At 46.9% G+C, this 14248-nt stretch overlaps 1 protein-coding gene across 5 annotated transcripts in view; it reads right to left on the bottom strand.

Annotated features, from left to right (window-relative positions):
• Positions 1 to 14248, bottom strand: part of TSTD2 (thiosulfate sulfurtransferase like domain containing 2) — a 40233-nt gene that overhangs the window by 20186 nt on the left and 5799 nt on the right. For all 5 annotated transcript variants that reach the window (XM_038401520.2, XM_038401518.2, XM_038401517.2 and 2 more), the window contains 6 exons: positions 13392 to 13720; positions 12172 to 12280; positions 9629 to 9754; positions 8323 to 8428; positions 2339 to 2457; positions 1296 to 1454 (listed from right to left, as the gene is read on the bottom strand). In XM_038401520.2, coding sequence (XP_038257448.1) covers positions 1296 to 1454; positions 2339 to 2457; positions 8323 to 8428; positions 9629 to 9754; positions 12172 to 12280; positions 13392 to 13720 — 948 coding nt within the window. The remainder of the gene's footprint in view (positions 1 to 1295; positions 1455 to 2338; positions 2458 to 8322; positions 8429 to 9628; positions 9755 to 12171; positions 12281 to 13391; positions 13721 to 14248) is intronic.

Below are 14248 nucleotides of genomic sequence, written 5' to 3'. Positions count from 1 at the left end.
TGGGCAGTAGTTAATCAGTTAAGGAACACCTAGGCCTTATGAAGGATGGTGTGGGCTCCGGCAGGAGAGAACACAGGGAGGAAGTACCTGGGGCATGAACTCCTCAGGAGAGCTGGCTAGGCAGCTGCTCCCACAGGGCGTTCCCTAGACAACAGAGGCTTCAGGGAAGAGAAACAGTCCCCAGAACACAGAAAGAGAAGGCTCCTAATGGGAGAACTTCTCAGGGGAGCTGGTGAGAGGGCTCACTGGGAAAGGAAACGTGCTCCTAAGTGGGAGAGGCTCTGAAAGGGAGGAAGGATGCCACGTCTCAGTGGAACCTGATTCCAATGGAAGGACTTCACCAGGAAGCAGCAGGAGCCCAAGATCAGAGGAATTATATGTTCTTCTGAGAAAGGGCTGTCACAGAATCATAGAATCACAGGACTGGAAGGGACCTCGAGAGGTCATCTAGTCCAGTCCCCTGCACTCAAGGCAGGACTAAGTATTATCTAGAACAGTAGTCTCCAAATTTTTTGGCTCACGCATCCCCAGGTGAAGACAGGAACGCCTGCTGCAGACATGCCACTGACGGAAGAATAACGGAAGACCTGCCACAAGTGGGCTGCCGGAGGGGAACACCAGCCGTGGATGTGCAGAGCTTCCGCAGAAGAAAAAAAAACGACGGAGTACCGTCCAGCGTTGCTCCTGCTGCCGCACACCCCCTGGGATCATCTCGTGCACCCCAGTTTGGAGACCACCGATCTAGACCATCCCTGACGGTGTTTGTCTAACCTGCTCTTAAAAATCTCCAATGATGAAGATTCCACAACCTCCCTAGGCAATTTACCTACACTTTGAGCCTGGGCCTCAAGCTTCTCTTCCCAGAAAACAGGATCCCAGAAGTACCCGAGTCTGTCCTCAGCTGCAAGAGGTGCATGTGTGTATATGACATTCCTCTCCACCCAAGCAGGAAGTACACCGAGTTACCCAGCATTCCTTGCACAACAAACACAGGCTCTACATAGGTCAGACTGTACAAGGAGAAGGGGGGAGGCGCTGAAAATTGAGATGCCCCCCCATTGCGATTCTCATTTGACAAAAGACTCCAATGGAATGGTTGTTTTGGGCACATGCCTTCTGCCCTTCTTATAATTCCCACCAGACGTACAAACATATGGGCTTGACACTCCATCCACCCTATAAAACACAACTTCACCAACCAGCAACAGAAAAGGCCACCCCCATATAGTCCCTCCCAGGCTGGACAATGAATGCCCCAAGCCCCTGACCCAGGTGCTCCCAGAATGGTCTCTCACCTTGCTCCTGAGGTAGGCGGAGCCACGCTCACAGCGGATCCCTCCTGTACAGTACATCAACACGCGCTTGTTTTTAAAAAGCTCGAGATTTTCATCTATGTAGCTGGGAAAGTAGCTGAACTTCCTGATGTCTGGAGCCAGGCAGCCCTGGAAATGACCCTGTAACAAGAAGAGATGGCTGTGTGATCGACAGCACTGGCGAAAGGAGTGGGAACGTTGGTTGAACTAAAGAAAGAACCAACCCTTTGGACCTGACCCTCCAGGTCACTGCAGTTACTTTGGCTCCTCAAAGAGTATTTAGGCACCTAACTTCCATTGATTTCAATGGGAATTAGATGCCTAAATACCTTTGTGCGTCACAGCATCTGGATTCTGGTTCTATAGCCAAGACATCCTACCCTGTCACCCCAGTGTGAAGGGGATCCCGTAGGGAGGGATAGCTCAGTGGTTTGAGCATTGGCCTGCTAAACCCAGGGTTGTGAGTTCAATCCTTGAGGGGGCCATTTAGGGATCTGGGGCAAAAATTGGGGATTGGTCCTGCTTTGAGCAGGGGGTTGGACTAGATGACCTCCTGAGGTCCCTTCCAACCCTGATATTCTATGACATAACACTGAGGCTCCTCCCTGCGTCTGGCAGAGGGCGTGCTGGAGGATGGGGACTTGGTCAGGAAGTCTCTCTGCTGCGCTGATGACCAAGGCAGGGTGGGCTTTGGCTGTCTAAACCAGATTTGAATGGTTTTTCCCTGTTGTTAAAGCTTTGGCATCCCCCATCTGTTTCACGTCAGACTACACATGCTGCTCCACTGCTGTCGGACAGTGTGCTGGGCACTGAGCTGTCGGGCCACCCTCAGTACGGCACTGAGAAGCCAGGCAGGTCCCTTTGCTGCTTGAGGAGACGTACCATTCGTGAATTGGCACCACCAAGCTGCAAGGTAGCATGGCAATCCCTTCCCCTCAGTCACATCACCCACACACGCCGACAGGGTGAAATGATCCCCCCAACCATCAACAATACCTCACAGGGAGCAAATACACAGCACTTACTATTTTACTTTCATAAAAGTTCCTGCAGTCCAGTAAAATGGTGTCACTTTGTGCTTGAGGAGCCTGAGATAAATATTTTTCTACTTCTTTATGAAATTCCTCGGGGGATAAATGGATACCTAAAAATAAAACACATGGAAAGAAGCGCTGAAAAGCTGAGCTGTTTAAATGCTGACCAGCATAGCAAATCCGCTTGGCCTCTCTTCTAACCCAGCAGTGACCTACACATGTGCATGACAAGCTTCTCTGGGAAGTGAGCACTACTGGAATGTCAGCTGGTCTCAGTCCAAACATACTGGGCAAATTTATCTGTGATGTCACTCCACAGGCTTCAGTGAATGAACAAATGCATCACAGCATGAGTCAAGGGAACAAAGGATGCCAAGCTGCCATCTGTCTTAGAGTGGGCTAGATGGAACAGCAGTGCTGAGAGCCTTTGCTGCCTTGCCCTGTCATTTACACCCCTCATGTGCAAAACACTGCCCTGCTGACTGGTGGCATTTTACACTCACTCCACCTGGGTGTAAATGGTGACACAAGGTGCAGGGCTGGGGAGGATCAGGCCCTGAATGGTCTGGGCTAGCAGGGTCTGAACAAAGGTATCCCAACCTGCCGCCTCTACACTAATGAGCCTTCCCTAGAGGAGGTATCAAGAAGTGGCTCACACAGAGCTAACCTGCTCTGTTACGTCAATGTAAGCCCAGACGAACTCCACCTGCTTTCCACAGCATCTCCAAGCAACAGCACCCTGGGCGTCATTTGTCTTTGTAGAGGGCTCCGTCACATCTCAGGGAACAGGCTGGCTCACCCGCCCGCTGGCGCCAAAGATTGGATAACAATGCCGTGTTTATAGAAAGCTACCTTGGGGGACAGCACACGTGCTCATGAAAGGCGTTGCACTGTCAGCCTTGGAGAATGAAGCAGATCAGGTTGGCCCAGCACTTGCTAACCTACCTCAATCCTGACCTGGATGGATGAAAGAAGGACTTCGTCTCCAGGCCCATTCAGTACTCACTCTCTGTACGACGATGTCAAGGGTGGGGAGGAGCTTGATGGTCTCCAGGCAGCTAATTTAAAGACCATCCAACAGCCATGTAATTGCTGCCTTAGATGGTATCTGAATCAGTGGCTTAGCAGTGAGCAGCTCTGTAGCTTCATTTGTAATGCAGATGTTTATGATTGTTCGGGTCTACAGACTACTGGGGCCACTGTCCACAGGCAGCACCTTATGCTTTTTGGACATGTTGCACGGATGCCACAATACGTTCCAGCAAATGCCATTCTCAGGGCGGCTTGTAACAACCGGGATAAAATTCCATCAACTGAGAGGTGGAGGCAGCCCAGAGGCAGACCCCCCTATTACATGGGTTCATGAAGTCTGTTCCGATGTTGGACTCTCAGGCCGTCAAGCCTTTGCGGTTGCGCAGGAACAGATCAAATGGCGAACCATCGCTACAGCCGACTGTCTGGCTAAGTGTTGAAGAAGAAGCAGCAGCTCTGCAGCCCACTACCAATCACTGGAGCCATACAGTCCCTCCTTGGTGGGCTTACAGAAGCCCCACTGACTATGGGTATTCTAGTGTTTTGTGCTACTATTCTACTATCTTCAGTTGATCCTTTACTTTTCTGGAATGAATAGAAACAGACTCTCAGGGTTAGAAGGGACCTCAGGAGGTCATCTAGTCCAACCCCCTGCTCAAAGCAGGACCAATCCCCAACTAAATCATCCTAGCCAGGGCTTTGTCAAGCCTGACCTTAAAAACCTCTAAGGAAGGAGATTTCACCACCTCCCTAAATAACCCATTCCAGTGCTTCACTACCCTCCTAGTGAAAAAAGTTTTTCCTAATATCCAACCTAAACCTCCCCCACTGCATCTTGAGACCATTACTCCTTGTTCTGTCATCTGCCACCACTGAGAACAGTCTAGCTCCATCCTCTTTGGAACCCCCTTTCAGGTAGTTGAAAGCAGCTATCAAATCCCCCCTCATTCTTCTCTTCTGCAGATTAAATAATCCCAGTTCCCTCAGCCTCTCCTCATAAATCATGTGCTCCAGCCCCCTAATCAAAAATGATTCCCTCTGCTGGACTCTTTCCAATTTTTCCACATCCTTGTAGTTTGGGGCCCAAAACTGGACACAGTACTCCAGATGAGGCCTCACCAATGCTGGATAGAGGGGAATGATGATGTCCCTCTATCTGCTGGCAATGCTTCTTCTTACATAGTCCAAAATGCTGTTAGCCTTCTTGGCAACAAGGGCACACTGTTGACTCATATCCAGCTTCTTGTTCACTGTAACCCTTAGGTCCTTTTCTGTAGAACTGCTGCCTAGCCGCTCGGTCCCCAGCCAGTAGCAGTGCAGGGATTCTTCTGTCCTAAGTGCTGGACTCTCCACTTGTCCTTGTTGAACCTCATCCGATTTCTTTTGGCCCAATCTTCTAATTTGTCTGGGTCCTTCTGTATCCTATCGCTACCCTCCAGCATATCTACCTCTCCTCCCAGTTTAGTGTCATCTGCAAACTTGCTGAGGGTGCAATCCACGCCATCCTCTAGCTCATTAATGAAGACATTGAACAAAACCAGTCCCAGGACCGACCCTTGGGGCACTCCGCTGTGCTTACAGACGCTCTGGGACATGATATCGTGAGGCAGTGCACAGCTGCACCACAGATGAGATTGCACCAATGTCTCTGTTTAAAGTCCAATTTTCAAACCTCTTCAAATTCCACAAATAATATCAGATCATCTTGAAAACTGGTACGTCAGCTCCAGGTTCAGGGCAGTTTGTGATGCAAATCTGGGGTCATTTGGGCCACAGATTCTCTGTCCTCCGCTGCCCCAAAAGACTTGTTTTTAAAATTCCAACTTTCTTCTAACACTTTTTTGTGCAGAGTTGAGAGGCAAAACCCCTGGATAATATCTATATGACACTTATAACATGTGCCCGCTCCAGCTGAGATCTAGTGACTGGTACCAAGAACAAGCTGCAACACCTCCTAAATAAAAAATAGCTCTGATTCCAGAAAGTGAATGCCAGGCCCCTGCAAGGAACCCTAGCACTACATGTAGGATCCTGGCTGAAGCTGAGAGAGATTCTCACTCTTGGCACATCCTAGAGTCTAGGAGAACGGATTATGCGCTGCACGCCCGGAAACCAGGCATTCAAGCCTCTTCTTCCACGACTGCAATACATGTGTCTGTGCCCCTCGCAACCTTTATAGGAGTCAAGCCTCCCGAGCAGCATTTTCCCTATCTTAGAGGTAACAAAGGCCACAAAAGGTGGAGCTAAGAATAAAACCCATGTTTTGGATACAACAGATCCAAGTCTCAGCTACTCAACCTCTTCAAATGCACATGCCAGATCTATGGGCTTGTGCAGCCTGTCTCTTACTCCTGCTCTAAACACTAGCCCAGATTTCCCTTCCAGAACCAAGGAATCCTGATTCTCAACACTCTGCTGCTTTCCATCAAATAGCTTCATAACTCACTGGCAAAGTGTGTTAGCTCAAACAACGCCAGGCTGTGGTGTGGTTCCGAGTCTCCTCTTCAAGCCCTCCTGCTGAGCCCTGGGGGGAGCACTGTGATGTCCCAGGATGGGACTTCTCCTTTGGCAGTTAAGGTTGCAACTCAGTTTCTGTTTAAAACCAAATTTTACATCCTCTCTAAAATCCACCAAATTAGGACAAATCAGCCTGAAAATTGGTAGGGTAGGGGCCTGGCAGCAGCTCTACAAGGTCACTTCTGGCAGAACCAAGATTAAAACCAAATACTTCACATAATAAAGCCAGTGTTTAATCTCTTAGCCAGTATGGCTTTGAGAAAGGCTAAGCCAAATCTACTTTCTTGTCTGTTCTGTCTGTATTGGTGCATGTGTGATTCCTGCACACCCACCTCAGGGCCGGGTGAGACACACCAATTAAGGGCCAAATAGCTGCTGCACAGGATGGAACTCCTGTGCAGCGAATGAGGGAAGCCTGGCCTGAAAGAAAAAGGATGGTTCTGTGGCTAAGGTACTGGACAGGCTACGGCACTACCTGACTTTGCCACATACTTCCTGTGTGAGCTACTGTTCTACTGCTGGAGAATAGGAAACATAGAAGTTATGTTTATTCCATACTCCTCCTTTTCAGTTTGTTGGTGTTGCCCTGCAGTATAATCCAACAGTGGCTGGCCATAGCACTCATACAGTAAAACTGAGAGTAACTTGCATGCTGGAGGCTGGGTGTGGGCAGACCAGAGGTGGTTGTTCTCTCAGCCAAGCAGTGTAAAACGCACCCCAGGTCGGAGAACTGAGGGCACACAGCATTTAACAGTCCAAATTGTTCCCTGAGTAATATCACACAGAGGCCTAGGCTAGAAGATCCCAGTGCAGGACTGGGGCCATAATTTGCGCTAATCAGTTTGCAATAAAGACAGCATGAAATAGACTTCACGTATCAATATGATACTCTACAGCAGTAGAGCAGCAAAACCCACAGTTAGGGCCTGATCCTGCTCCACTGAAATCAATGGGAGCTTTGCTATTAGCTTCAACCAGAGCCAGACTAGGGCCTTAGGTCCCAGTTTAATAAAGAACTTAAGCACATGCTTAAAGCTAAGCACAGGCTTAAGTGCTTTGCTCAATTGGGATGTTAGGATCTGTTCCAAAACCTAGTGTGCTAGACCCAGGCCAGTTGGGTACAGCAGAGTAGCAGATTAACCTGCAAAGAGTCAGGTGAGGCCATTAAGCTAATGTGACCACCTGACTCTAATTAAGGCCCCTCTGATAATTATAAAAGGGCTCACTCTAGTCAGGCAGAGAGAGCCATGGAGCCAGAGGAGAGGAAGTGTGGCTGAAGGGCTGGTTATTGAAGACACCCTCAAGTCATTAGTAAGGGAGCCTTAAGGTAAGGGAGAAGCAGGAGAGCTGTGGGGAAGTAGCCCAGGGAAATGTAGCAACTCCGGCAATAAAAGGTTGGCTGCCAACAGCTGCTACCATTAGGGTCCCTGGGCCAGAACCTGGAGTAGAGGGTGGGCCTGGGTTCCCCCCAACCCACCACTACAGAAACACCTCCTGGGAGGGGAAAACAGGCCCCTGTCAGGACAGGAGGCTAAACTGTTTTGGCATGAGGCCGTAGGAGCAACAGAGACTGTGGGAATTCTCTCACCAACCTCCATTACTAGCTTATGATGAAAAGGGCTCTGAAGACTGAATCCCTGGCCCTAGAGAGAGAAGGGCTATGTGGAGGGTTGCAGTGAGCCTCTGAAGCTAGCATAAACCACTTGGAAGCGCAGGTACCACGGGGACAAGGTTGGAGCTCTGCCACACTAGCAACACCAATAGAGGGTCTCCCATTGACCCCAATGGGCTTTGGATCAGGCCCTTCATGTAAAGTTTGTACTTGAGGAAGTAACAGGCTATCTGCAGTAACGTTAGGCTCTTTGCACCATACCAGATGCAGCAGCAATGCTTACACAGCAATCTCTACCAGTATTTGTGCTGTAAAGGCAATTTCACAGCAGTCTGAAATATCCACATCTCATGCATATTTAAAGCAATTATAAATATTTCTTGTGCTCAAAAACTCCTCCAAATCATTCCACTATTAATTAGATATATTTTCTCCTTACGTCCTTTCTTGTCCTGGATGACTTTTCAAGTGTTATGTGGTTTATTCTCAAAACTATAGGCAAGACTCAACGATTTTAACTACTACTAATTTGGTGAAATGAAATGGATAGCTTACTCTCGAGCTGCCAAAGCAGCTAAATATTGTGCAAATCAAATGACTTGATCCAGCAATTTCCCTATGAAGGGAACACCCATTGCAAGCACGGCAGCTCCCCTGGACATTTTCTAACAATGCTATCTATGCTTTTGTCATATCCTGGTTACTGTGTAAAGATGGTATTCTGTTGACAGTGCGTTACTCTATCATTTACCTCGCAGTTCAGTTCCAATCTCTGTTATTAACAAGTTGTTACTGTTCATAAAATTAAATGTACCAGTTTCTTTGTAGGAGACTTTGTTTGGATTGATACCCATGGGTACGATCTCTTCAAATATGCCAACTCGAAAGCCTGGGAAACAGTGAGCTCCTCCAGCACTGCTCTGGGAAATTAAAAATAAGGTCATGCCACCAAACAGATACCTTGCTGTCAAATTAAAGACTCACCAACAAATTAACAGATCCCTTCAGACTTGAGACTCCAATGTATATCTAGTTTCTAAAATCATGTGAGATGTCAATACAAGCAACTCGCTTTGGGGGACTGGATGGCACAGGGGATTGGTGATGGCTTCTCTCCTTTCAAGGTTGTCTCTCTGAATCCACCAGAGAGGGGTAGTGGTTTCAGTCCAGTTCCCAGTGGACAGTTATTCAAATAACTGTTTTAAAAAAAAAATAGTCAACTGGCCACTAATGGATGCGAGCCACTCCCTGCTGGCAGCAGTTCCTCTTGGGCAGAACAAGACCTGTTAGCTGGCAGTATTGGGAGGCCTGCCCTGCCACTGTATGTGCTGAGTCTATTTTGTTGATTAAAGAAAGGTTTCGTTACCTGGGACTGGCAAGCTGGGACCTTTCACCAACACTAAATTCACGTCAATTTAAAGAATAAACAAAATTCCCTTCTGATCTCTGGCTCTGCTGGTGGGTTTGTGGCTCATTGCGATCTTCAGCCAGAACAATCCCTGACACAGAGCACCGTTTGGCCTGGTGTGACTGTATGTAATGGCAATCTGTAGTGATCCATGAGGCTCGCTGGACCCTGATGTAATGCATGAGGGACCAGCCAGATTCAGGGTTTTACTAACAGCAATGTGCATGCAGGAGGAGCTCTGTGTGTGAACATTCCATCCTGTGTGGGCAGGTGTGAGAACGTGCAAATTGCACATGCTGGTGTTTGAGCTGGGAGAATGCGATACATGAGTGCTCATGTGCAACTTTGCACATACACAGGTGAAGGCTTTGCTAGGGCCCTAATGAAAAAAGATTAAAATCAGCACTAGAATTTTTTAAGGACTTTTAGTTTAATGATGCTCAATTATTCCATCTGCTTGTCTTATTTACAATATAAAGTTTTCTCACTAGACACAAAACTATCCACAGGACAGTAAATAATAATAAAACAGTTTATCCACAAAAATTGTTCCTTGGGCCAATACTGCAGAAGCTGAATTCCTTGTGTTCAATGTGGATTTTTAGTGCAGTAGAGGGATGCTACCAAGAAGTAACATTTATTTCTAAAAGAAATTCTGAGGATGAAAAACATTTGAGTAAATAATAATTGTATGTGGGTCCCTTTCTCTTACCTTGAAATCATCTCTGCACAAAATGTTTTTGAACAGAGGATGGGAAAGCATTGCCTCTATATAAAGACTGGTAGCTACTTTGCTTCCACCAACTGTCCCATTAATGCCTTCTGAAGCAATGCGCACCTAGAAGCCAGAAAGGAAAGCTAGATTTAAGATCTAGTCATAATGCAAACCAATCAAAATGAAATTAATGAACCAGGAACAGCCGGGAATGAGAGGAGAGTTGTAGAAAAATCTTCAGGAAAAGAGAAGTGGGGGAAAAAAACCTATAGTGATCCTGAATGAGAGAGAAGTGCAGCAAAAGAAAAACTGCAAAAGGTAGGAATTGTTCTATGGCCGGTTTTGCTCTGTACTCATAAAAAGGATAATGAAGTCAGAAAACCTTGTACAAGAAGCAGAAAAAACTACTAGTAAGGAGCAAATTTTGCAGTAATTAGTCGGACAGAAACCGCAATGGGAGTTTTAGCTGAGTGAAGACTGTGGTATTAGTCCCAATAAAGCAAGTAGAAAGAAAGGGTGAAAGTGCCTGTGTTGCAATGAAATCCATCCAACTCGGATGCATTATAGCTAGACCAGTAGAGTGTGTGGTTTTTTTTTTTTTTTTTTTTTTTTTTTTTAAAGTGAAGAAAATCTCAGAACGTATGGAAGCAAATTTTGGCTACATCGAGAGAGAGGAAAAGTATGCAGCTGACAAGGGCAAATATAACACCTGTCTTTGAGAAGGAAGGACTGAGAAACTACCAAGTAAAATATATGAGCAAAGAAAGGGAAATGAATGTGTCAGGGCATTTCAGTGTGGTATCTAGGAGCTGCATAAAAAAACAGCAAGAATATAAAGGTGCTTTCTCTCTCTCCTCCTGGATAGAGGAGCATGACTTTGTCTACGAAGGACTTTTGGGTTTATTGTGTTTTAAACACTATCAGTTCTGGGAAGCATTTCATAGGCCAGACGTAGGCTTGTTTGTGAGCTCAGAATACTGTGCCGTTCTGGTCCCCAATCCCTAAGGACAGAGAAAAGCTAAAGAAAATACAAAGAGTAACAAAAATTATGAACAGAGTGGGATGAGAGACAGAAAGACAGAATGAGATAAAAGGATGTACCGTAGAACCTCAGCTTCGAACACCTCGGGAATGGAGGTTGTTCATAACTCAAATGTTCGCAACTCTGAACAAAATGTTGTGGTTGTTCTTTCAAAAGTTTACAACTGAAATTGGCTTCATTCAGCTTTGAAACTTTACTATGCAGAAGAAAAATGCTGCTTTTAGCTATCTTAATTTAAATGAAACAAGTTTCCTTACCTTGTCAAATCTTTTTAGCTGTCCTTTTATTTTTATTTTTTGGTAGTTTACATTTAACACAGTACCGTACTGCATTTGGGTTTTTTTTGTTTCTGCTGCTGCCTGATTGCATACTTCTGGTTCCAAATGAGGTGTGTGGTTGGTTGGTCAGTTCATAACTCTGCTGTTCATAACTCTGAGGTTCTGCTGTAGTCCATCAAAAAGAAATGTCAGGGATCATGGACCCAGTTCATAAATAATTTCAAGGGAGCTAGACTACACATGTCTGCAAAGGAACTATTTGTACTCTAAGAAGACAGTAGGACAAGGAGCAAAGAGCTGAAGCTAAGGAAGGAAGAGTTTAGGGTAGGCACTGGGGGAAAGACTGTAGGAGCAATGGAACAGCAGAACAGTGTAGCAAGGCACGAAGTTAGGACACCATCCCTGCAGATATTCACAACAGTCTGGAGAAGATGTTCATGGGTGATATCTACTGTAGCATAGTGACTAATCCTACAAAACACAGGGAATCAGGCTGGATGAGCCAAGCCCCACCCAGACCGGAAGGGTTAATGTGCTGCTGTGAACTAAATCAGCCTTGCCTGTTGCACTGGTCGGAAGGGAAGGGCTGAAGAGGGGAGAGCCTGCTCAGCGGGGGAGGAACACAGATGGACACCCTTCATGGGGTGACAAATACGGGGCTAGGACTGAAGCCTGATGGAACTGCCCTGGCACAGGACTATTTGGAGGGACTTGGGGACCTGGCAGGGAGTGTCTCACCTGAAGGGGAAGTACAGCGCTTGAGAGCTGAGCCTAGAGGGTGGATGGATGAGTAACTTTAAAGGGGCTGAGAACTCCCCATTATTTTGTGTTTGTGACTTTGAACTCTGCTAGCCCAGAAGGGATTGAGCTTCTGTAGTGACCTGGCTGGAGGGCTGAGCCATATAAACCTCCAGAGTGGACAAGAAACAGTAGTTGGAGAAACTGAGGTAGAGGCAGGCCTGCAGTAACCATGCCTCACCGTGAGGTGATGGACTGGGGCCCCTAATGTCTGTGAAGCTGTGAGACACAAAACCATGCCTGACAATAAACAATCCTCTCCCTTATGCGGCTTTCCATTGTACAGTTCTCTAACTTGTTAAATGCTGTGCTCTCTCCCTCAATGCAATAGTGCCAATTACAGCCTGGCTCTCCGGGGCACATCATTTCTCACTAAACAGACAAATATGGGGAGGGGAAACAGCCACTCCTTAAAGACTTACCTTGCCAGTGAGATTAAGGTGCTGGCACAGGGACTTCTGCCAAGCACAGAGCCTCCCTGGGTCTTTCACCTCACAGTAACAGTAATATAACAGCACTTCTCCCACTCCACTGCCACAAGCGCCACAAAGGAGAACAAATAGGAAGAGTATTTTAGATTCAGCAGCACACAAGACTATGTAGTTAATACAGTGATTGGTGTCAGACAGGGAATTCATCCTTAGAGAACTGGCCAATTTCCTCCAGGCTGACAAACGGTTTTGTGGGGCTATGCTGCTTGTTTTCATTTACTTCAAGAAGTGGAAATAAGTCAGAGACGATGCAGATCTCTATGTCCCTAGTTTTTTCTATAGTGACCTTGCCAATGTTGACAAAAAACTAACTAGCCCTGAATGGCCTAACATTGCCAGTAGCTCATACCTCATTCGCATTTGAGAACCAGATTTCTTTAAACACTTGCAATACGAGGATTCATGTTTTCCAGACATGTCAGAGGCTCCTTGAGGACTAAGGCTGAAGTTTGAAAACTAAACTTAAATTTGAATTAGCCAAGTGAAAAAAAATATCCACTTCTTTTAAAGGGCCAATCGGGGCCAAATTCTAAGGTAGTGTAAGCTGGACTCTCTTACACTCAGTATGACTCACATACACCCACAGACAAATGTTATAACCCACAGGAGAGCCAGGCGAGGATGACAGTAGAGGGTAGCCTGCATATTCTCACCCTCTCCTGCTAGTTGTTTTCCTCAAGAGATGCCTTTTTATGGCCTCTGAGCATGTGAGTTCCTCCACCCCAGGCCTTCTTTGACTCAGTGGGAAAAATACAGAGATGGGGCCTGATTCTCCACCGCCTTGCATGGTGTGCAGTCATTTACACCAGTGTAAAGTGGGGGTGAAATGCTCCCAGATCAGCATGGTAGGGCTTCACACTCCCTTTGCACAGGTCAGAATGGCTGCACAAGGTGCATTTAGTCAGTGGGAATGAGTCCACGGGGTTCTAGGTCACTAGATAAATCATAGGGGGCCTAGAGGGATGAGATGAAGGTGGGAAGTTGCATCAACTAAGGCCTTGTCATACACAAAAGTTGCATCAGTTTAATTAAAACTAACTAAGTGGCTGTATTTAAACTGGTGCAAACGGCGACATGGATGCCTTTACATTGGCTCACCCCAGGCTTACAGTGAGAAACACAGTTTTCATATTGTTGAGGCAATTTCTTACCTTGTCAGTTCATCAAAACTAATGTGGCTTGTGTCTGGGAGCCTATCAGAGAGCTCCTGGCTGTTACAGGTGGGACCGCTTAGCCTATCTGCCTCGTCTGCAGAAGCTGGGTTACTTGAGATGCTGGCTTCAGCAGCCAACTGCTTTAGAATCAAACCTGTCTGCTGCCAGATGTCGCTGGAATGCTGCATGGCGACATGTACGTGAATGCCGGTGAGGTCTTTAAAGGTTTGTCTGCAGCATTTCCACCCCAGTTCTGCTCTGCACATGGCTGGAGGGCAGCTAGCTGTTGCCGGCACTTCCTTTGCTTTGACAAAGAGGGCAAATGCCTGCAAACATTACAAACGCTGTCAGTTAGGCTTTGGTTTCTTCCTAGATCCTGTCACACGACTCAAGACTGGAGGAAGGACAAATCCCAGTGATGTGGTGCTTTTAAACAGGCCGCCCAGTTACTGGACAGGGTGTTGGGGTAAGTAAATACCCTGGGATTCCTCAGCAATGCCATTTCTCATGATGCTGTCAATCTGCCCTGCCAAGGCTCTTGGTTTCATTAGAAATAGCTACCACATTAACCCGGTGGGGGGTTATTTTCCGGGCCCAGCCTCATGTGCCATATTGGGAAGCTTTGCAGTACTAGACCCCAAACCATGACAGAAACACAAGCATGTCCTCTTCTTTTGTGGACACTGTTCCAATGCTGCCCCAGCACTCCTCATCAGTCCCCACGACATGCACCTACAGCCCCTGACAGAACCCCCCGCTGCCTACCTCACGGGAACATTCTGCTGCCCAGGACACGGGTTTGGAATGGTATTTCCATGCATTCCAGTGATCTTAGCATTAACTCTCCAATTTGT

This window comes from Dermochelys coriacea, chromosome 5 (assembly GCF_009764565.3).
Source record: "Dermochelys coriacea isolate rDerCor1 chromosome 5, rDerCor1.pri.v4, whole genome shotgun sequence".
In the NCBI taxonomy this organism is placed as follows: Eukaryota; Metazoa; Chordata; order Testudines; family Dermochelyidae; genus Dermochelys; species Dermochelys coriacea.
This window is presented reverse-complemented; position numbering and strand designations above follow the sequence as displayed.